The following is a 25,219-nucleotide window of genomic DNA, read 5'->3' as shown; positions in this document are numbered from 1 at the left end:
CCAACATCATTCAATTTTTAGAGCACAAAACTGCCGATTTGACCACATCTTACATAACGACATCACGATGACAAATGGAAAAAATATTGTAATTCCAAAAGTTCGTGAAAATTGTTCATGATACACCAACGAATTATTGAAACCCAACCAGCTGTTTCTTTGACTAGAACTATTAACAATTAACAGCCCAATGATCAAGGGCAGCTGTGCCCAGTTTCAAACCATCAAAAAGTGAAGTGTGTTGTACACTGAGCTATAATTCTAACTGGAGGTAGCACTGAATGTCAAAGATGCGTGTCGCCAGCCGCCATGTTTGCGTGAGGTGTGAGTTATAAGAAGCCATATTATTGCTATGGCTATTATTATACTTGGCTTAAAATACCTACTTTGTATGGTCGCCATTTCAAAGAAAATTATTAAAGTATTAAAAGTATTCAAGTATGACAAAAATACTCACTGCTATACCAACCTAGTTATAAGAAGCCATGTTATTGCTATGGTAAGAAAACTTACTGCTATACCAACCTAACAAAATCAGCGACTCGCTTTTGACAGACTTCTGCCATGGCAGTGCTACCTCCAGTTATAATTTTAGCTCAGTGGTGTTGTAAAGTCGGGTGTGTTGCTAGGCCAGTGGTTAGCGTCTCGGACTTCAGTAAGAGAGGGATGGGTTTGTTGGTTTGTTTAAAACATTAGGGTTTGGACCGCTTGCTCCTATAGAGTTTTTATTGCCATACAGTGTACATAGCCTAACTTGAAAATGCCACAGGCGTATGCAATAGACAAAACAGAACTACAGACTTTTGTCAGGTTCTACACCATTCTGCTTCGATTACACAAACTCCAAACCCCATCACATCCTACAACGGCGACAGGTGAGATGCGACGGTGATGTGAACGCGCGGTCGTGACGAACGCGTGGGTGTGTAAACGCGGAAACGTCTCCGACCTTTTTTAATCCCCATAAACGACAGAAGGCTCAATTACTCGGCGAAGACGCGCACGATTTCGCGCGATCGGTCATTACAATAACATGAGGCGTTGCACGCATCAGTGATGCAATGTGTAACCATGTAACCCTCCATGAGTCCCGCAGGTCGAGGTGTACTAGACAATCTCGCATCTCCACGTTCACTTTTACTGCTAGTGCTAACACCTCGTCCATATCAAATGAGGTTGAAGTTTACAATCACGTCGATATGTTGTTTTGTAGATATGAGGTGGAATTCGTTTACCTTCTCTAGATCCCTCAAGAGTAAAAATAGTCCACGGTGAAGTGTGACACTGCTCGCACGGGTCGCCGGAATGGTATCCCCTGCTATCGTAGGGAGGCAATAAATGACAGATTTCCTCGTTAGCGCAAGTTTGGTTGCGAGAGATCCTACTAGAGGAAGCTGGTTTGGTGAGCCCAACCCTGCTGAATCATCTTCTCCCGGTTGCGAGAATAGTTACGAAGTCATCAAGAAGCAGTCTCAAAGATTCAAGAATGTTATAATTTAGGTTTTTAGATATTGCTTTGATATTGCTATCTCTTCGGGTGCTATGTAGAGTTTAAAACTGATTAAACCCCAATTTATGAACTAAAATTTAACCTTCCCAGTTCAGAAAGGTGATCACAGAATAGCTAACGAAGTCACTCTCGAGAATAGAGATGATTGGGAAGTTAGAAAATTCTTACAACTGTTCGGATCCATTGTGATGCGATTTTACATCTCAATCTGAACGTAAACATTTTGAACCACATTTCGATTTGTGGTATCGTAATGACGACAGTAAACAAACGGGTTGCTACATCACAGACTTTATGACATTGTGGGCGTCGTCGGGCGGAAAGTTGATAAAACGACGGTCGTTTGTATTGGCCATAATAGAAGGGTGTGGTCAACGTATAAAATGACAATAAAATGCACTTTTTGTAAAATATAAATTTGAAGTAGATTCAAGTTGTTTGATATTCAAACTTTAAAAAATCATAAAAATAACAAGGGTGGACGTTTACAAATTTCTTTACCTAATTATTGGTAATAATTTGGCTTGTGATCTTTATTTACCCACCCAATTCTCACCTTAAATGATAAAATGTCTTGTTGAAAAGTTTGACAAAGTAGATGTGTGACGTAATTTTCCTGGCGGACGACAAGAGGTAAATTACGCCACCGGTAAGAAAACGAGATCCCAGGATTCGCCCTAGTCTGGTCGCGGGGAGTTTCCCAGGAGTCGATAGTGATTCGGATAGCCTAACTTTGATAGCCCTGGTTGTCAGAGCTCGAGACGAACATTGCGGGTTACTAAACACCCTACTCGAAATCACCACTCTAGCCTAGGGCTTGTGGGGAAATTAATAATTTTGACTTGACTCTGTGGGCAAATATCTAAATGACACACTACTAGCTAATTTAACGAATCCACAAGTAAGCTAAGTAGGCACTCCGCTTACCTACGGAGTTACGTCGTCACCCTGAAACAAACAAGGTTAGTACAAGATAGGCCTAACCTAGCCTAACTCCCACAGAGTCTGAATTTACTAGACAAGAAAACGAGTTGGCTTAAGTTGTCCAAGTGAGACACGAAACGGGAGAAAAACTGAAACTAAAAATAAAACTGCTTCAAGAGCTGATACAAAAAAAGAAAAACTAAAACTTCAACTTCCCCACGTGTTCAACTTAAGCAAACTTCTGCAATAATTATCAAGCAGAAACCTGTCTGCTGGGGCCAACTTCGGGGCGTTCGGGAACTTTATAAAGGGTTTTTAAAAATTAAAAGAAAGTCCCAAGACGGATTAAGAAACGTTAAGCGAAAATGATCTGTCACCAACTCCGATACTTTAATTAAATGAGTTGGTTAAAGCGTATGACGAGGTCTGCGAATCAGGCCTAGCCTAGGAACTTCGACAAAGTTCTGCCGAAACACAAGTGACAAAAGAAAAACCTAAGTTGTCTTAGTTTTACACAACTTACCAAACGAAGCAATACTACAGTAAAACACTTTTAGCACACTCGATGCACCACGAATACTTAATGTAGGCGAACTTTTAAGCGACGAGCGAAAAAGAACAAAACTCTTCAAATCGAAGACGAAAAGACGTATTAGCGAATCCTTCAAAAGCCGGGAATACGAATGACCAAAACTTCACAAAACTTCTTCTTACTTCACCTTCGTCTCAGAATCGAGACGAAAGTTAAAACGATTCCTGATTGGTCAACGAGTTACCGAAACAAAAAAAAACTGGCAGCGAAGGCAGGCGCATGGCAGCTTTAACAGGCTTACAGCCGCGTACCGCTCAAAGGTGACCTCGCTGCTCATCTTCTCTCCCGTAGCCCGGCCTCAGATGCAGTCGAACAGCCAAACAACCAAACTGACACCAACGTCGTCTGCTGTCTTGGAATTGGAGGTTAGGTGCGATGTCAGTTTAGCGTCGCGACTAGGGCACAACAACAGCTTACATTCAGCTGTTTAAGTTTCGTGGTTTCGCCGTTATTTTACCCCCTACACATTTGACTCGTTACACCCCCTCCACACTTCGGAACGAAAAAAAAGAAAAACGAGAAAAAGAAAAAAAGCTGTTGAGCTTTCCTGCAGGTGACACATCATCAGTAGGATCGTGGGCAAGAAAAGTTGACAGAAGCTGATGCCGGACCCCGTTAGTCCGGCGGCTCCAGGGTGTTGACGACGAAAAATGGACGAAGTTACAAATGATGTAGACAGTCTGAGGCCGAGTTGCCAAAACGAATCGGGGCGAAAAGTAACCAAAGGTGAAGAGTAGGCGTGGGGTTGACGAAGGTAGGGTAGCACGGCAGGCTCGGAGTCTCGGACGCGCGGTTAAGAGCTGTTTACGATGATACGTCACCCCCCAGACGAGGGTTATCTATGGCTGCTTGTCGGCAGCTTGACGTGGCTGAAAGGACTGACGAACAAACGGATCGCAAGACGTTGCTGCGGTTGCGGGATCCTTGCATATTAGTCACGTGCACAGAAAGGTTTTAAGTCTTTCACGTGCACGACGTGTACCGCAGCAGAATCCTCGTCTCGTACCTCGTAGAGATTAGCACCTCGACGACCGACCACAATGCAGGGGCCATGATATTTTGGTGCTAATTTCCCTACGATGGCGTCCGCAGCGGAAGACAGGATGTGAAGTCTTCTCATCACCTGCGCGCCAACTTCGTGAGTCACCTCCCTACGACGGAGGTTATAATATGTTGATTGCCTCTCGTAGGCAGCCTTGAGGTTCTTGTGTGTCTGCACGATCAGACGCTGAAACTCATCCAGTCGTTTGCGATGGGTCTCACTTAACGAGGGACCCTGGGGAGTTTCAGACACCTCAAGCGAAAGGCCACGGACGGCACAGGGAGGCTTCAGTTCACGTCCGAAACACAGCATCGCGGGAGTGAATCCAGTAGAGTCGTGGACAGCTGTGTTAAGGGCGTACTGAAACTCCACTAGGTGGTTGTCCCAAGATCTATGGTTGCCTTTCACGAACTGCGCAATCATAGTCTTCACCACCCGGTTCTGCCTCTCGACTGGGTTCGACTGCGGGCTGTAGGGGGCCTTTGTCTGTAGCGTGATGCCCCACTCAGCAGCCAGCTCTCGAACCAGTTTACCGACGAACTGCGTGCCGTTGTCCGTAATCAACACATCCGGAGCTCCATGTCGAAGTAGGATAGCCTTCAGCTTTGTCACCACATTCTTTGCGGTTGCAGACGCAATGGAGGCGAGTTCCGTCCATTTGCTGAAGGTGTCCTGCACCACGAGCAGAAATCGCTGACCCCGTTGCGATCTAGGCAATGGGCCTACTAGGTCAGCAGACACTGCGTACCACGGTCCTTGGGGTTGTCGGAAGTACATCTTCCCAGCTGGTTTCGTTTGGGGTACTTTATAGGCCTGGCATTGGGCGCAAGACCGTACATAGGCCTTCACCTCACGACGCCAGTTAGGCCAAAAGTACTCCCCACCAACTCGGGCTAACGTCTTCTTCACCCCAAGATGTCCTGCCGTAGCCGTGTCGTGGTTTTCGTGCAGCACCACGGATACTTGGTCGCTTGGCACACACACCCTCCATGTCGTAGGTCGATCCTTCCTCAAGACAGCACGGTACAGCTTACCGTCGCGAAGCTGATATCTCGAGTATCGCCCAGGGTGTTTGCTGACCAGATTGCGAAGGCGGTCATACCAAGCACTGTGGCTGCCCGGCGGGTTACCATCGTTGTCCACGTCGGAAGATGGGTCGTCAGTCTCCTGCTGCGTCGGACCAGGAGCTTCGTGATCGATAACGTCACCCGCCGGATCATCACCGAGTGAAGGTTCGTCACCTTCAGCATCGGTTAGGCGTCGTAACCGCAACTGTTCCCTTGCAGCGCGTCTGGTTAAAACTCCGACCTCAAACGTAGGTTGATCGGGTTCACCAGACGGGCTGGGCACTTCAGGGACTGGCTGACGAGACAGGGCGTCTGCCACTCTGTTCGATGTCCCCTTGCGGTACCTTATCTCGAAGTCGAATTGCTGCAACTCCATAACCCACCGAGCCAGGCGCCCACTAGGCTCACTGAGCTTAAGCAGCCATTTTAGGGCGACATGGTCGGTTATCGCAATGAAGTGGTAGCCTTCGAGATAAGCCTTGAATTTCCGAACAGCCCACACGAGAGCGAGACACTCCTTCTCGGTAGTTGTGTAGTTCTGTTCGGCCTCAGAGAGTAGCCTACTGGCATACGCAACGACCACTTCTCGGTCGTTTACACTCTGAGTTAACGCTGCTCCCAGGCCATAATTCGAGGCGTCGACCTGGAGCACGAAGGGTTGGCTGAAGTCGGGACAGGCGAGAATCGGGGCCGTCACCAAGGCGTGCTTCAGAGCTTCGAATGCCTTAGTTTGTTCGGGTCCCCAGAGCCACTTGGCGTTCTTCTTCAGCAAACCTCGAAGCGGAATGGTTACTGAAGCGAACTTCTCGACGAATCGCCGATACCACGACGCAAGGCCTAGGAAACTGCGAAGTCCCTTGACGTTCGTGGGTGCGGGGATATCCTGAATGGCGCGGACCTTCTCAGGATCCGTGGCAATTCCATCTTGGCTCACGATGTGTCCCAAATACTTCAGCTCCCTACGGGCGAAGTGACACTTCTCGGGGTTTAAACGAAGGCCCGCCTCGCGTAGGCGGCGAAAAACAACCCCTAGAAGTTCTAGATGTTCCTCGAAAGATGTTGACACTACCACAAGGTCATCAAGGTACGCGAAGACCTTCGGCTCCAGCTCAGGCCCGATGACTCTATCCAGAAGGCGCTGGAAGGTGGCACCGGCAGAGTGTAGGCCAAACGGCATGACCTTGAACTGAAAAAGGCCTAGGCCTGGCACAGTGAAGGCGGTCACGGGGCGACTGTCGACGGCCAATGGCACTTGCCAGTAGCCTTGCTTCAGGTCCAAGGTACTAATAAACTTGGCCTGCCTGAGCTTCTCAAGGATGGCGTTAATCCTAGGCAGAGGATAGGCGTCCTTGATCGAGGAGTCGTTCACCCTGCGCATGTCGATGCAAAAGCGGTATTTCCCAGTCGACTTCCGGATCAACACGATCGGAGAGCTCCATGGACTCTCGGATGGTTCGATTACATCATCCTTCAGCATGGCAGCTACTTCATCGTTGATGACCGCTTGCATTGCAGGGTTACGAGGGTAGTGGCGCTGTTTGATCGGGACAGCGTTTCGTTTGAGCCGGATGACATGCTCAGTCAACGCCGTGGGTCCCACAACAGCATCGAAGAGAGGAAGTTCTTTCTCGAGAAAATTCTGGAGATGTCGTTCTTCCGTTGACGTCAGCGGTTCCAGTGTGCCCGTCGCACAAGGAAGAGTCGTGGTCGTGTCGAAAGTGCCATCGTGGTTGACGTTTATTCGTATGAGGTTAAGGTTTCGAATACACCTCATACCTAATACGACGTCCGTGGTGAGCCCAGGCACGAAATAGGCTCCGAGTATGAGGTTTTCACCTAAGATCTGGGCCGGGATGTGGTACTTCGTCTCAATCCGGCAACGTGTACCATCAGCCATCCTCAGGTCCGCCGAAGATCTCTCAGGTTTTACCCCACACTCATCGAAGTGACGTACAACCTCATCCCCGACGAGGTTTACAACTGCTCCGGTATCCAACAGAGCGTGAAATCCCTTTCCAAGGAGCGTGACGTCGACAAAAGGTCGGATGTCTGTCGGCTCAGACGATTTTCCAGCCGACACGTACGAGGTGCTCACGTAATTGAGCTCGGTAGAGGTCGTAGGTGGCTGCGCTGCGGGCTCAAGTGACCTCACGATTCCTGAGCCCGATTCGGTAAAGGCCCTTATGTACTGGAGCCATGAGCTCCATTCGTCGGAGGTAGTGCGGCCACGGGACGTGGGCTCAGGCGACCTCCTGCGGCCTGAGTCCGTCTGGCGTTTCCCGCGCGACAACCGCAGCTCGTAGTGGCCACTCCGACTTGTTTGCAGTAGTAACACCGCAACACCTTCGGCTGATCGCAATCTCGGAAGACATGACCGCGTGCATCACAATTCCAGCAGACTGGAGGGTTGCGGTTACTCGATGGTCGGGATGGATTCGTAGACGGTAGGCCCCGGTTTCTATTATTAGGAACGGTGGCTGTCGTATGCTTTGGCTGGTTACCCCCACTCCTTGCAGGGTAATCACCAGTGCGGCCGGTCTTGGGCGAGGTAGGTTGCGGTTTACGGTCAGGCTCAGAATAGTCCATCACCGCAACATCGACGAAACGGTCCATTCGACGCCTGGGCGTGTAGGCAGTCTCAGGCACCAATGCTTGAGCGACCGGAGGGGGAGGGCGGAACAGCTTGCGCTCCCGTAGCAGCTCCTCGTATTCGTCGGCTCGCTCGATGAGGTCGGGTAGCGTGACAAAGTCATGACGTCGTATCATGAACTTGTATTCCGGCCTCATGTTCAAGTACACCAGGTCGATGGTTTCCTGGTTAGAGAACTGTCCGCTCCGTCGGATCAGGGTTGTCAGAGCAATCACAAAATCTTTAAATGACTCTGTTTCACCCTGAGTGCGCTTCCGTATCTCGTCATCCAAGTGGCGATGATAGCCAGCAGGGAAGAACTGGACCTCGAATGCCCGCCTAAAGTCGTGGAAGGAACGCCACATCATTTTGTTGTTCCTGTACCAGAGGAGAGCTTGGCCATGTAGAAGTGAAGGCAAAGCCTTCAAAACGTCCTCTGGCGACAGAGAGTAGGCCTCGCGCAGCTCCTCTAGACGCTCCAGGAACGAAACCGCATCTCGTCGGCCGTCGAAGCGCAAGTTCCACTTCCGGACCTTGTCACAGAGGGCGGACGACGTTTTGGCAACATCGTCAGGTCGGTCATCACCCCGTAGGACATGCGAAGTCCTGACACCTCCATATCCATCCCTTGTCCGAGACGGGACTGCGTATCGGGAGGTTAGATGGTCGATCTCGTGAACTGGAGGCTCGGCGTAGTCATCATCACGTAGTCGCGAGCCCCGCTGTTCGAGGTTCAACACCTCGGCTAACGTTTGCTCCATGCTGCGCAGGTCGGCATTGGGCAATAGGCCTAGCATTTGGCGTATGCGGTCCAAACTCCGATGTATTGGGTCCTCGAAGGGGTATTCCCGAGGCAGAGACCCTTGAGCCGAGTCGAAGGTATGCTGGGCATCAGTAACGTCTTCTTGTCCGGCGAAGGACAGTTCGTGCGATGCCGAGGTGACCGCAGCAGGTGGGCTCTGACGCTGGAACGTAGCCCTGGGTAGGCCTACGAGTCCATAGGTACCGGGTGGCCTCCACGCAGTAGGATGATGAATGGACCCCGTTCGGTAGTCGAAAGGCGATGGGCGTGGAGTAGTATCATGCATCGAAGTCCGGGCCGGGTTATCTAACACCTGGCCAGTCATAAGCACCTCCTCCTGGGAGGTTGCGGGGGTCTGAGCACCAGCGTTGATCCGCCAGTATAGGCAAAGGCGCCTGCGAAGTTCCTCTACCGTGCCATGGGTGGGTAGGTCGAGTCGCTCCACCTCAGCGATCAACTGTAGTTTAGACAACCGGTAGATCCATCCAACGCGAGGATCTTCCGTTGGGGCGAGCGGAGCGGAGTAGCCGGTCGAGGTCATCGGTCGTGTGTACACCGTCGATGTTGTGGTAACCGTCGATGCGCAAGAGCAGGTCGGGATAACGGAAGGCGTAGTCACCACTGCACCAGCCGTGGTTAAAACTCCTGGCGTCGAGACTTCAGGGAGTGAGTTAGGCATAGCTGCAAAGTATTAGTGCACAACAAAACAAACAAATGGCAACAACAATTTAAAAAGGCTGAAATTGCTTAACAATTATGAAAAATCCACAATAGGCCTATTTAAATTCAAACCTAACGTTGAACAGAACTATCTAAGTCCAAACAAGACAACTTAAAAATTTTTTTTTTTTTTTTTTTTTTCAGCCTAAGTCCCAACTACGTACTCAAAACCCAGAAAATTTTTTAAAATAGGACCAAGTCCAAACTGCTCCAAAATCCAACAATAAAAGGCTAAAATGCAATAGGCTACTATAAAGTAAACGTTTTACCTAAAATAAATAGGCTATCACACAAATAGGCTAAAATATTTAACGCTAAACACCAATAGGCTTAGGCTAGCAATAGGCTACAACGACGAAACTAGAAAATATGTAGGCCTAAGCTACCTAATAAACTAGAAATGCTAGGCTAGAACGTTAACGTAGAATAAAAAATAACAGTAGGCCTAGGCGAATACTTGAAAGGCTAGAGCGGTTAACGTAGGCTAAAATCTCAACTCGACGTCAGCTGTTACAGCGATCTTAGCTTGAGCTCACCAAGTACTATCAGACTATCCAATCACTGGTCCAACTGCTTCGGGCGCCATTTATGTGACGTAATTTTCCTGGCGGACGACAAGAGGTAAATTACGCCACCGGTAAGAAAACGAGATCCCAGGATTCGCCCTAGTCTGGTCGCGGGGAGTTTCCCAGGAGTCGATAGTGATTCGGATAGCCTAACTTTGATAGCCCTGGTTGTCAGAGCTCGAGACGAACATTGCGGGTTACTAAACACCCTACTCGAAATCACCACTCTAGCCTAGGGCTTGTGGGGAAATTAATAATTTTGACTTGACTCTGTGGGCAAATATCTAAATGACACACTACTAGCTAATTTAACGAATCCACAAGTAAGCTAAGTAGGCACTCCGCTTACCTACGGAGTTACGTCGTCACCCTGAAACAAACAAGGTTAGTACAAGATAGGCCTAACCTAGCCTAACTCCCACAGAGTCTGAATTTACTAGACAAGAAAACGAGTTGGCTTAAGTTGTCCAAGTGAGACACGAAACGGGAGAAAAACTGAAACTAAAAATAAAACTGCTTCAAGAGCTGATACAAAAAAAGAAAAACTAAAACTTCAACTTCCCCACGTGTTCAACTTAAGCAAACTTCTGCAATAATTATCAAGCAGAAACCTGTCTGCTGGGGCCAACTTCGGGGCGTTCGGGAACTTTATAAAGGGTTTTTAAAAATTAAAAGAAAGTCCCAAGACGGATTAAGAAACGTTAAGCGAAAATGATCTGTCACCAACTCCGATACTTTAATTAAATGAGTTGGTTAAAGCGTATGACGAGGTCTGCGAATCAGGCCTAGCCTAGGAACTTCGACAAAGTTCTGCCGAAACACAAGTGACAAAAGAAAAACCTAAGTTGTCTTAGTTTTACACAACTTACCAAACGAAGCAATACTACAGTAAAACACTTTTAGCACACTCGATGCACCACGAATACTTAATGTAGGCGAACTTTTAAGCGACGAGCGAAAAAGAACAAAACTCTTCAAATCGAAGACGAAAAGACGTATTAGCGAATCCTTCAAAAGCCGGGAATACGAATGACCAAAACTTCACAAAACTTCTTCTTACTTCACCTTCGTCTCAGAATCGAGACGAAAGTTAAAACGATTCCTGATTGGTCAACGAGTTACCGAAACAAAAAAAACTGGCAGCGAAGGCAGGCGCATGGCAGCTTTAACAGGCTTACAGCCGCGTACCGCTCAAAGGTGACCTCGCTGCTCATCTTCTCTCCCGTAGCCCGGCCTCAGATGCAGTCGAACAGCCAAACAACCAAACTGACACCAACGTCGTCTGCTGTCTTGGAATTGGAGGTTAGGTGCGATGTCAGTTTAGCGTCGCGACTAGGGCACAACAACAGCTTACATTCAGCTGTTTAAGTTTCGTGGTTTCGCCGTTATTTTACCCCCTACACATTTGACTCGTTACAGATGACTACTTAATAACAGCATATGGTTAACAATTAGTTTAGGCTTATATTTCACCATCCTTCAAGCAATTGAATATTTCGAGGCACCATTCACAATTGCAGACTCTATTTATGGGTCAACATTTTTTATAAGAGCTGGATTTCATGGTATTCATGTAATTATTGGGACAATCTTTATTATAACACCATCCTTGGTGAATATTTTTTTAAATATATTATCCCACGAACTAAAGTCTACGAGCTATAAAAGAAGCGCAGATAGACAACTGGTTAACATTTTCGTTCACGATGTAACTCTGCTCCTGTGGAAGGTGGAAGCAAGGAAAACAACCGAACGACAGTAGGACAAAAACTAACATAACAAAAAAATTAGATAAGTTAACCCAGCGAACCCAGGAAGATAACCGAAATAGTCCTTTTCAATCGATTCGGAAACTTCCTTTAGTTATCCGGTGGCAATGGAAAGCCATAGAGACAAAAAAATCCTTCGTAACGCTGAGGAGCCATGGCTTATTGATTATCCTCCATAATACTTCGGGGTCATGGGGACCCTAAACCACCTTCAGGAAAAGGTGGTTTTGTAGCAGTGGTTTAATTGATTTAGTTCACTGTACTCCCAATGGCTTTGCAACCTCTATCAAAACAAAGAGATGCCATGGAGTATTCGTTGTAGAGCCATTAATAAGTACATGATAGTACTCTATGGTCTTAGAGGGATCATGGAAAAACCCTTCGGGTCTATGCTGACTGCTGAGGAACCATGGATTATTTTCTATAGTACTCTATACTCGAAGGCTTCAATTCCTTCTTAAAAACACTGTGGAACCAAGGACCATCCAATGTATTACCATGGACTAGTGAATTATCGTCCTCTAAGTTTTGGGGGTCCATGAAGGTCCATGAAACCTCATTTAAAATGCTGGCGTATCATCCACTGATTACTAAAGAGTAGCTTGTACTCTCACTATCAGGACTATGGCACGTCATTTGCAACTAACTGTGGTTGATCCTCTTTAGTACGTATAAAGTAATACTTCGTAAAGCCGAAGAACAATGGACGATCTACCATTGTAGTTCTCAACACCACGTTAAACCTTCTAGCACAAATGTCTTAGAGGTGCTGGGAGTCGTTGCACTATTGGATGTAATTAATTCAACACTCTCTGTAGAAAATTACGGAAACTGTTCTGTATTCCCGCTGGATGCTGATGGACCGTTGAACCTCCTCCACGACTATTGTCTAGCATGCGACCTGCCTCAAGTCGATTTACGTCTCATTGAAGCGTATCTCGAGATCTCACCAGCGACAATTACAATTGTTTACCACGACCCCGCGATGCGGAAGGGATTGGCGTGATCTTCTTGGTGTGTGGCCGGGTTTTTTTTTTGCAGCAAAGAGCTGTCTTGCTACAGGTGATTATAATGATTATATACCTAAATAATGAATATTGTAAACATAAGGATCTATATCAATGACAAGTTTTGCCTATACAATAAGTGGAATCATGAAACTTTTGGCCATTTTAAATTCCATTAAAGATACCCGAAACTTTATTTTTGTCTGACCATCTTTTTGTGAGTTTGTCGGGGACGCCCAAGATGGCAATTCACACCGCCTTCTCCGGGAAAACTAGAGAATATCAATGTAAAACTCCCTTTCATGTATTTAGAATTCACACTACTAAATTTTATAGAATATCCGTCGCTATTTAAACCTGATCTAACCTTGTTGTAAATAAAATAATAAACGTTCAAAAACTCAACAATGATCTAATTTTTTGGGGGTTTTACACGTTTAATTACTCAAAAACCAAAGATATATTAAGAGAGAGACAGGTTCCTTCTGCAAACTGTCAATGATCCTTTGCATTTAGTCTTGTTTTACTATAATACTACATTTAACTGCTTTTACTACCATAAGGATTTTAACAATCAAGAAACTTTTTATGAGCTTTATGCTCTTTTTATGGGTGTACCCCGTGGTAAATAAAGTCTAATAGACATAATAGAATATAATTAGCATATAAAGTCAAAGGAAAGTTATATTTACAAAGAAATCTCGAAAACACATAACACAAACAATGCAATTTCATAACTGCTTACGTAAAAGTGAAATTAGAAGCTTAAAGTAATTTAGCCAGCAATATCTCAACTGTCTCGTGACGTTATGTGGAGGAAGTGAAATTTATGATTTACTCACGAACTTGGCGACGAAACCACGCGGTTTGCAAGTTCAAGAGAAACTTAAACTGGACCAAAATGTGTTAACACTTTTCTTTTTCTGAAAGCTGCGAGTGGAGGAAGTGTCAGTGAATGATATTGATGATCCCAACAAAGCGTTTGTTGATTTCAAAAGCACTTGCAACGACGTCTCAGTTCAGTTAGTTTCGGTTGACTCTATATTTATTCTGAAGCAAAACAAACGAATCCCTCATCAATCATTTAGGTTTTCCTAAGTGACTACACGCAATCACTTTAAGTCACTATATGACGAGAATGGCACTATGATCACTATGACCTTGACTTTTGGTTCAGGGTGAGCATGCAGTCGAGCAAATGCTTAATATTGTCGACTGCTCGAACAGGGGTAGACGCAGCTAGGCGTATTCAAACCACACCAGTGAATGATGAATGTGAGAGATCGGATTTTTTACAGTGCAGCTTTGTTTATATGGCTTGAATAGTTTGCTGAATCTTAATGCGAACCCCATCAAGGTCAGTTGGGTACGGTTTGTACCAACATTAAGTGCGCCAGTCAGATGTTATCGTCCTGATACGATGAATAAGATTTCGCGATTTGATGTATTTATTTTCACCGCTCCACCCATATTGAAGTTCCTTTGGTCGTACCGCGATCAAGACCTCTAATTTTCGTGTTACTGCTTCAACCACAGATTAAAGAGTAGACCTACTCTTTAATCTTTGGTTCGACTTTCAAGCCACACCTTCACCGTCCAAATGGGAAATGTAGCTTGTCCTTTACTCTGTCCAAGTTCGAACTAATATTTTAGTTTTAATAAATGTGGTTTACTAGGATTTCCCCAAATATCTTCTGAATTTGTCAAGAGTTAGTTAGTGCCCTTTACATCCATAAACCCTAATGTATACCATACATCCATTCTCTATAAGTATATCGTAAATACATTCATTAAAGCACCAAGAAATTTTAAAATCCATAAACTTTTCACACCTAAAACTTGTATCAGTTGAACTGATCGATTACAATCCCGTCCGTCTCACGTCGAATAAACGGACGATATTCTCCTCTGGTACCTAATTCTTACTACGGAAGCTCTCAAATCTTACCCAGTCCTTTTGAGAACGGTAGGTCCGCAACTGAGAGAAGATGATTCAGGATGATTGGCTTAAACAAGTTAGCTAGATTCTCTAGGTCAGTTTTTTCTTGGAGGCACTATCGCAAACCGGCTTGCAATCCTCACCTGAAAATCCGTGACTTTAGTCCGATCTTGATACAGTAAAAGTTTTTTTTTACACAGACAGACTATTTTCTTCACTCTACTATTTGCGTCACAGTCTAGAACCTCGACACCCTCCACCCTCGACCATGTGTCGCACCGGAAGTGTGGTGGTGACATTACACAACCGCCGCGGTCACAATGGTGACCGTCACTTGCGTCACCGAGCCAGAGTTACCGCATTGGCCAGTGGTCGGGTCCAGATCAGTAAAAGTTACGAAGGCGCCACACTCGCCACTGGTATCTGTATCACGTATCAATCATCAACTCTCGACTCTCACCCGCGCGACGCGTAACTGTGCATACGATACTGCGACGCCGACCAACAGGAACACGGGCTACTGGTCTATAGGAAGGTGGGCCCAATGGTCTACATGTACGTGGACTACTGGTATAGAAAAGTGGGACCACTGATCTGAAGAAACGTAGGACCTCTGGTTTATTGGAACCTGAGAACAATGGTCTAAGATAGTCAATCGACTAGGATAGTGGGGATTTTGGTATTTAGAAAGTAGGGCCCCTGGAATATGGTAAAAACGAGAGGCCATTGGCCTATAGAACAGTAGGGGTCTGGTGTAAAGGAACGTGGATTGTGATCTAAGAAAGTCAGTGTTCTAGTAGAGTCTAATCTATAGGAACGTAGGATTCCTATGTGACAAGGATATATAGGAAAAGGGAACATAGGGGAATGGGAATAGGAATGATATAAACGGGGGGACACTGTTCTTTAGGCCAGTAAGGTCTCTTGTCTAAAGTGAGCCAATTTTCTATAGGGTTTGGCAAGTAACAAGTGTAAACAAAGTACATAGAACAAAAAATACATTTATCGATACATTGGTTGCAGTGTTGCAAGTAACACACTTAAGCCTGAATTGAGGACCATTTTATACGTGTCCTATTATTTAGTACCGGTAAATCACTATTATTTAGTAACCGCGTATTCATTGTCTAAACCCATTGAAAATCAGCTAACCGTCTAATACTAAACGTGGACACATTGACTAGGAAAATCACATTATTCTAAAAGCGATGGACGTAACACGTCCAGGTGGATTGTGTGAGGCACGTGCTCGTTTTCACGCTTGTCTCGCACCGTGACCGAGCTGTTACCGGAAGGAGGAAGCTACACGAATCGCGTGGAATCTCAATAGTCCGTGTGTTGTGTTCACGCCCCCTGGACCTGGACCAACAGATTCCTACAGACTCTCGGACCTGTTGACGCTTCTTGCTGTCCATTCCTGACGAGACGCTGAGCGATGTAATTAGGAGGTTGCACTAAGATAAATCAGTGGCTTATTTTGTATGTTTTTCTACACCATTGGCATTTATTAAGTGTTTTGTAAGGGAACGGTTCATATCCTGGTCTTGTGACTAAAGTCCACATTTTATTTGATAGAATTCATTAACTGATAATGACAAGAGGATTCGCTTGGGATCGTACCAGTAGCATTCCGATTTTAATGCAAACACTATTACTGATCGTCTGTCCAGACTATGGTTCAAAACTGGACCAACATCCTTATAATTTACGAAACCCGACACGGACAGCTTTCAATAAACAACCCCAGGTAATAATCAGTAGCAAAGATACTCAGATCATCCAATCAGTTCTACCAACTGCAACTGCACTCAGCTTATTAAAATTACTTACACAATTGGTACGTAACTTTCTTTACACTAAGGAATTCTAAGAAAAGAAAGTGAATAAAGTACATATTGAGACCTAAAACCCTTTTAGAAGAAAATGAAACTCAAGCGGTTTTGTGAGCGTCAACATTTTAACATCGAGAAATTCAATTGTAAGTCCTTACTTAAAATAAGACCATATTTCGTAAAAACTGAATACTCGATACTCTTGGTTATGAAAACTCCGAATACTACTAATCCAATTGGATGCCAAATTAAACCTCCCAACTTAAAACTTGTAACCTCTCCAAAGGCCTAAATATGGATAAATTTTTTTGAACACCAAAGTGGATAAATGTGGTATACGTCATCCATAGGGCCAAAAGACTTAGGAAGGATCATGGACGACACAGTTGATTGAGATTCAAAAGCATACTCACGTGAGGTAGAGGATCATAAGTCACGTGACCAGACCTGTTGGTCTCCGCCGCCCAGAACCTGAGAGGCTGTCTGAAGAGGCCCTCGGTCCTCCGCAGCGACAGGTCCAGGTCCTGGCCGAAGGCTCGCAGCTGCAGGTTGTGTGTGTCGGCCTGAGGCCTTGCAGAGGCGGACCTCCTCACTCGTACCACTTCATAGTCAGGCACTGTAACATGAAACAACACAAGCGTTAGGTTTACTGGAATCCTGCGAAAAATTTTGTAACACGTGCTATTCTGCTCAAGTATACTACTCAAGTGTACGAAGAATCTTGGTTAGGAAGGGAGAAAATGGAATTCAGTTCAGAAGTTTTCTGACTGAATTATTCATTCATCATGCGTGATGGCTTAAATCAACTACGAAATCATATGTTAAGCCATGAAACACCACAGGAAAAGCCCTAGTCAAAAGTGAAATACGCTAATGGAAATCTTATACAATTGCATTCAACTTCTTAAATTGAGCAACGTCTTGTCTGCTACTAAGTTATTTGTGGAATTGCTTCAAGGTTTGCTGGGAGGTTTTTGTCAATCCAGCCGTCGGAACACAGTTTAATGACTTTGATAGGAACATCAAAGTTGGTAATTTTCTGGTGGCATACTGATTTATTTTTCTTTATAATAATGGTTAAAGTTCTTTATAACTCCGTCAGTTAAAGGCATTTAAACTACTATTATATGTATTACAAGTGAGTCACGGGCTAACAACATGATTTCTTAAACCTACAATTCGGCAATTATTAAAATCTCTCTCAATATTTAATTTGTGTCTGTAGAATTAAATATAATACCGGTTTACACACGTTAAGTGTGAAGGATCATCAAGTAGCTAGGACGCGGGTGGCAAAACTACCTATGTTTACTAAAATTACGTGTGTTACGGTAAAGGAGCGTTGGTTTGATGACGATCTTTTATAGCCTCTACTGTGAGTATGTTAACCTTCAATAATAACATTGTGGCCATGAGGAAATGTGGCATCACTTTCTACAGCGACGAGAGATGCCTCGGTGATCTCGGAAGATGCGCGGCCAGGCGCACAAGTTCCTGGTTTCTACAACTGGATTACCGTACATTGAGATTTACTTCAGTACACACTATTCCCACTTGAGTGCTTCAATACATTCTCCTAAATGTAACAATAGTTATAGAATGAGAAAAACAACTTTGACACCCGGCATGTGACCTTGTGGAAGTTGCAGTACTGAGTAATAACGGAAATAGCAATTACATGGACTAGACTTGACTAGTCGGCCTACATCCGTAGGAAACTGACCAGTTGACCAGTTGGTTACGTGCAACTGGCAACTGACAAGTGGAGCAATAACAGTTCAGTTGCGATCAGAGTACGTGATGTGAGCGGGTCCGAAGCTTGCATTCAATACGGACAAAACAGTCACGGTTACACAACCTCCTGCAGTCCGAAAATAATGTGAACCTACTCCTTGAAATCTCTATGTTAGATTATAGGAGTGTAATAAAATGCGTATACCAACATGCTTCTGTATATTTGCGGAAAGAAAGTTCCTTGCCCCTAAACATTACCTACTAATAGTTATTAGGTAAAGATAACAGGAGGAGTATCTTCAACTTCCAAAATTTAGTGTAGTTAAAACAATTAGTACTAGGGAAAGACAAACTATTTTACATTAATGACAACGATTTTGACCAAACACGGTCATTAAAACCCAATTGGAGACTGAAAGCACAGACTATAGTGCTGAGAGAATCTCAATTGTACAAATAGTATCGAGGCAGGAAGAAATTTAAATTCAAACTACTGAAATACTTTCACCATTCAAATATTCTAAAAATTGACACAATAGGTCTCTTTATTTACAATCAAAGGTACAATAAAATGATTTGATGATTAACAAGACTACATTTTGACAACGATCTGATATATTTATTAATTGGAAATAAGTTTATTCAGAGAAGCTCTAAGTGGGAAAATGAGCTGGTAATGCCCTAGACTCCATCTAATACTTTTTACTCTATGGATTAAAACAACTACTTTTCTCCAGCAAGTATTGAAAACAGCTGTTTTTGCCGCAAGCAAAAACTAATAACCACAACAATATACCTCGTTAAATCTACGTATAATTTGAAAGTCACGCCATTATCACCAGCGAGTTCGGTGAACTATAAAAAATTACTAAATCATCTCTATGGTGTCAATTACATCAACTATTTTTCCTGTAATGTTTTTTGCAACGCAATACCTTTGACAGCTTCAGCAGGCAAGTCACCTGTAGTGTCATCTGATGAACTAAACAGCTGACCGCTCAGCTGACGTCACTAGCGCTGAGCACAGCTGTTTTTTAGCAGACTCTAATGTGATGTAATGGATTACTATCACTTGTTGTGCTGACTCTCACTTCAGTTTTTACTCTGATGAGAGTTCACTGTAGGACATGTTTACAGTTGGGATTGTAAATGTTTCTGTGAGAATACATTTGCGAATGCAGTGGTTATATTTCCTCGTTTAATCTCTTGCTCAATGTGATGTGGGCAGACCAATATATTATTGTTTAAAAAGTAAGACACAGAAATTCACGATAAGTACCAATAATCAGCTGATTACTAGAAGTTTACATAATAAAACGTTAACATTGTTGTTAATTTGTAAAATGTGTCAATATTAAGTTAAATATCACCTTTGACTATTAATACAACAACTTCTGTATCCTAGTCTATGATATCACCTAATTACTTCAACTAAGGTACCTAAAGAATTGAATTTAAAATGTATGTAACATAATCTAATTTTGCTTTCAATAAAGTAAATACCAAATAGTACTAACCGTCTGCGTGGTTATCTACATGGAAAACGCTTCTAAGATCATCTTGTTTCATATGGTGGTGTATCTGTAACAGATAAAATACATAGTTAGAGCTACATTATGTAAATAAATAAACTAGTGTTAACATACACTGTCAAAACAAGATAGAAATGAGTGGCTTTTCAGTTTAAGATAGAACTGTTGACATTGACTTAAAAAAAGCGTAGACATCCCTTCTATACGGACCAGCTAAAGTCAATTTGCTATTAAATTGTATCATAGCTGAACGAGCCAGTAACCTATTTAGGTAATGTATAAATTACCAAAATCTATTTTCTCTATCCTCTTTGAATAGCCTGAACTTATTTTATGCTTTGTTTTGAACAGAGGGTTTATAAATTAATAGGTTTTAGTACTTTGATACAATAGGTGATATGAGGCTGGTCGTCGATGAAGATGCAATACGAGCAATACAGGAATAAGTTTACTGAAACTTAAGAGAACCCAGTATTTTATTTGTTTGGTTTCATTCTATTAATGTGTGTACAGCCACAAGAATTTTGAAAGAAACTATCCAACTGCAGATCCCGTTACTATATCTAACTTTGCATTTCTTACACACTGTTGATAGCATAACGGAAAATCATAACATTAATTGTTAATGGGGTTCCCTATTCAAACCTCCACAAACATTCTTTACCTCCTTGGTACGAATCAGCATTAGGCCTTAATATACAAATCTAAAAACATTCAACTCGGAAATCGAACACGACAATCTTATTTGTTTTTCGATTTTGTATTCTCCTTTTTTGAATGGTCCCAAGACGTCTCAATCGCACGACAGCCTTTGAAGGACTCTGTTTGATGAGGGATGCATGGAGAGGAATATTGGGATTTCTGAAATAGTGTTTGGCCAGAGGACGAACATTTTCGGACCTTCCAGACAGTGAACAAAATCACCTCCAGACATATGTTATGTCTGATACTGTGTGCGGCCTAATCACAACCAACTAGCGAAACAAGTTAGCCGATTTCCAATTTCGTTAACACGCTACAACTTGCTTAGCGACTTTAAGTCCTAATTTCCATACTGTATTTAATTTGTCCTACAACTTACATAATCTATTAAATCAGTGGTCCTGCACCAGGTTTACCGGATACCCGATTGATTATCACCATGCGGGACGACATAGCTGACCCACATACTGACCACCCCAGTAACGGCGGTGGACATTTGGCCCGGGCTTGCGGAAGATATCGTCCAGATTACCGCCATAAATCTCAGTTGCATAAGGTCCAATTTGGTAGAAAGCTCGCTTCCTTGACAGCATACAAATAGGAAGCGGCATTGCCGATTTACCAATTATAGATCTGTTGGTATTTATGTGTGACTGATTAAGATTGGCGATTATCGGATCGAAGATTGTGTTAAACCGGTTTTAAGATTCGTGCGATCAGTTTGTCCCACAGGGTAGTATTTGTATCATGGTAGACCAGATTGATTCGTTTGTGCAAAAGGTTTGCGGAAGTAGAGAGTATTACGTCATTACAAGAGAAACCTTGAGTGTTTATGCATTTCTTCATTAGAATACAAGGGGTCAAATGTTATAAGGAAGTGAGGATATTTATGGTCAACAATTAAAAATAAAATTCTTGATCCTGCTCAATTAACAATATACGTTTGCATGTTGCTCTATATTTAAATATATTGTCACAAAAAACTGTGACACATGTGGATATGTTAATTTAGAGTAAACAACACGCTATTAAGGTTTGATAAATGGAAAAGCGAGTTATACATTCTTGCAAAACCGGTTACGCGTTGTATCTCCGGGGAATTGTAATGTTTCCTGGCTCAGAGGAACTGGCAAGAATTTCCTTTCCTCCACCGTAATTAATTGTCAATCGAATGAAACAACCAATCGTGTTATTGCGGAATGTGGGATTCGTGACAGAAATAGCAATAAAACGCACTGGATAGTTGAGCAAATTGAGCCTATCTATATATCTATCTATCTATCTATAATATTATAAAAAAGAGGTGGTTGCTGTATGTGTGTATGTGTGTATGGGAAAAGTAAACTCGAAAAATACTGGTCGGATTGGGCTGAAATTTGGCATGATGATAGCTCACATTCCCGATTAACATATAGGCATATTCTTATTTCAAAAATCCTTTCGGGCTCCGCCCCAGTGGCTCTGGAGTTTCCCATGTTAACCTTATGAGAAATGGAATTATTGAATCTTAACAGCTGTTTCAATTAAACAAGTTGGTTCTGTTCTATGATGTTCAATAGCATTAAAGTTACAAGGATTACCAACAGGGTGCAGCACTATTATTTCTTTTACATTTATGACAACAGCTAATTTGCAACCAAAAGGTGAGTGAGCGTAGCGAACGAACTTCAACCTGGAGGCGAGTTAGCGTAGCGAACGAGCTAACCTGAAGGCAAGTGAGCGCAGCGAACGAGCTCCAACCTAAAGGTGAGTGAGCGTAGCGAACGAGCTCCAACCTAAAGGTGAGTGAGCGTAGCGAACAAACTTCAACCAGGACGTGATTGAGCCATGCGAACGAGATAATCTTGAAAATTAAGAAGTTAAACGGGGCAAAGCCCGCGGGTTACAGCTAGTAAGTAATAAAAATATGAGAACAAACAATCATTCATAATATCCCTATAATTCATTTTTTGTTACAGCCGTCGTGAATATGTTTTATTGTTTAAAGAATCCCTTAATTTACTCCGTAAGGAAATTACTTAGATATTATTTATATTACACCGAACTATACTAATCGTTGGATAGTGTAAATGATTAACTTGCATTATTGTCCACAAAGCTATAAATTCTGGAGAGCCACCTCTGTGACAAACTCTCCCTAAAGCCCCCCACACACTACCAGACCAGACCTCCAGACCAGACCGTCTGGTCTGGCGTCTGGCACTTGTCTTATCGTGTGTGGGGCTGTCTGCAGACCGATTTTCTCGGACCAGACTGTCTGCGTGTCTGATGGTTGAACCCTCAGACCAAAGACGGTCTGAGGTTCCCCCACCACTATTTTTGTCTGGTCTGTGAGTGTGTAGCGCTGTCTGTCAGACGGCCGACCATCGTGCCAATCTTCATCCATTTGTTGGAGTTCTCATCACGGTCTCTCAATTACGAATTAGGACCGTCTGGTCTGGGAGTGTGTAGAGCCGTCCAAGACGGTCTGGTTGCAGCCAGACGGTCTGGTCTGGAGGTCTGGTCTGGTAGTGTGTGGGGGGCTTTAGGCAGCAGCATGTCTCTGGAGTACTGAGCAAGACTGACCTCTTTTCCTGCGGGTTCATCTCGAGATTGAGAGAAGAGTATTCTTTCGCATTTAGGCCTGGCATTTTATATCACAAGATTCTACATGATGATTCTCTTATTTCATTAGTTCTGAAATGCCGCTGCAAATTAAGAAAATTAATCTTGAACGATCTTGAGCCATGATAAAGTCGTCATAGGCGAATCACCAACGAAAGTGTTGCCACTAATCACTAATTGGGCAATGATTTGAAGATGTGTGATTCAATCTTGTGAATGAGCAGGCACTTTGTGATCACCACTTGCGGTCAGCTTTGGTCAACGCACTGCGAAGGTCAAATCCAAGTGATCATGACTTTCAGCCAGCGCTTCGTGTGGCCGCACAGGTAATCATACTAGTCACTCTCTAGAGTAACCTTTGACCATTTTTGTTCGTTATTTGTGAGTGTCTGCACCAGTAGTATTTTGTATGAAATTTGAAATTTTTGGGAAAATAATAAAATCTTCTGTTTAGAGGACCAAACCAATAATTCATCATACACTGAGTCTGAAAATGTATTTTAAATGGCGAACTGACCATTAGAAACAAGGAATGATTTCAAAAGGGGAATTCGAAATTTCTTCATCTTATCTGAGTGATTCCTAGTGAAATGATAAATTTATGTTTGCCATTTGTTGCCATTACCTAAGGCAATATTTCTTATAGCCAATGTTATTACCCACCATCCAGATCAGCCCATTTATCCTATTCACTAGGAAGGCAAGGGTGCGGAAGAAAGCGGGCGTGGCGAGGCAAACCACTAGCCAAGGCTCCAGCCCGCGATATTGTATACACGATTCTTGGTTTTAGCTGTATACTCGTACATGCTAAACCAATAAATCTCTAGTCTAATATTCCTTGATAGGTGGTTGAGTTACGTCAATCTTCCTTGTAGGGAAAGCTTGCGGTAGTGAGGTTTGCGGCAGGGGCTTATATGGGACCTGTATTGGGAGTGGCGAATATGGAGCAGGGTAAACTGAACTGAACGGATTTCTTAGATTTTGCAAGCAAATGTTTCGATGTTACAATCATGGAATGTAAGTCAGCTAAAAATCAACATAAATATAAAGCCTGTATAATTGACACAAAAGAGCGATTAAAGATATAAAAAAGGTGTTGAAATATGTGTTTTGATTAGAGTGTTCTAATTTTATTTGAGGAAGGGCTTTTAAAATAGTTCAATTTCAAAATGCAGTATAGTTTTGGCTCACTGAGAGCACAACTTTAGTGTTGTACCAAAAGGCCATTATTAATAACATAACTGTTATTTTTTACCAAAGAAATTGGAATAAAACGAAATTTGTTAAAGAAAAAGTACATAGGTACTTGTAAAATATTATATCTAATCAATATTGAACAATTTCTCGTTATAACTTCTAGAGAGTAAATATATGAATAAAACAGAATACATAAATCCCTGTTGGAGTTAAAATAACTTATTAACTAAACGAAAACGAACGCAAGACACGTGAATTAGTAAACACGAGGAGTTATTAACACGAGTTGCACTTGTGTTGACAAAGCTCAGCGGAGGAGTGTAGTCTGGGTCAGCTGACTGAGTAAGTAGGTCAGCTGTGAACGTAAGCTACAACCTACAACTAGCAACAGCTGTTGATCAACAATTGACACCTGTTGGACAAGATGTTAGTAGCCACTCCTCGGTAGCTGCGAGGTAAGCTTTAACACGATTGAATTTTGTGCCAAGGCGAGAATGGCGTTCATGCAAGTCTCGTTTCGTATTGTGTTTTGAATTGGTTTGATTATTGGGTGCAAAAATACAGACATAAGTGGATTAACGTAACTCTAGGAAAACGATTAGTATGTTGGGAGTTTGGAGTTTAAGGAGGTACCGCTGGCAGTATTGATGGAATGGTACCGTGGTGGGTCTAAGGAGGTACTGCTGGCAGTATATTGATGGAATGGTACCGTGGTTGGTCTAAGGAGGTACTGCTGGCAGTATATTGATGGAATGGTACCGTGGTGGGTCTAAGGAGGTACTGCTGGCAGTATATTGATGGAGTGATAGTGTAGTTAGTCCAAGGAGGTACTGCTGGAAGTAGAGTGGCGGAGTGGTACTTAAGTGTTTTTTTGGAGGTACTGCTGGAAGTACTGTACTGTATATTAAATTTATTGAGTGGCACTGTAGTGAGTCTAAGGAAGTACTGCTGGAAGTACAATGGCGGAGTGGTACTTAAGTGCGTTTACTTAAGTGGGGTACTGCTGGAAGTACTGTTTATTGATTTGGAAGCACTGCTGTAGTGAGTTTAA

At 43.4% G+C, this 25,219-nt stretch overlaps 1 protein-coding gene across 3 annotated transcripts in view; it reads right to left on the bottom strand.

The window, feature by feature from the left end:
- LOC129004830 (A disintegrin and metalloproteinase with thrombospondin motifs 16-like) overlaps positions 1–25,219 on the bottom strand; it is a 135,598-nt gene that overhangs the window by 25,308 nt on the left and 85,071 nt on the right. For all 3 annotated transcript variants that reach the window (XM_054433479.1, XM_054433478.1, XM_054433480.1), the window contains exons 4-5: positions 19,651–19,714; positions 16,813–17,015 (exon numbers count right to left, since the gene is read on the bottom strand). In XM_054433479.1, coding sequence (XP_054289454.1) covers positions 16,813–17,015; positions 19,651–19,714 — 267 coding nt within the window. The remainder of the gene's footprint in view (positions 1–16,812; positions 17,016–19,650; positions 19,715–25,219) is intronic.

This window comes from Macrosteles quadrilineatus, unplaced genomic scaffold (genome assembly GCF_028750875.1).
Source record: "Macrosteles quadrilineatus isolate MER2022 unplaced genomic scaffold, UCM_ALF_1.0 Scaffold_11__1_contigs__length_5352618, whole genome shotgun sequence".
In the NCBI taxonomy this organism is placed as follows: Eukaryota; Metazoa; Arthropoda; class Insecta; order Hemiptera; family Cicadellidae; genus Macrosteles; species Macrosteles quadrilineatus.
The sequence above is the reverse complement of the archived record's forward strand: the minus strand, read 5'-3'. Positions and strand labels throughout refer to the sequence as shown.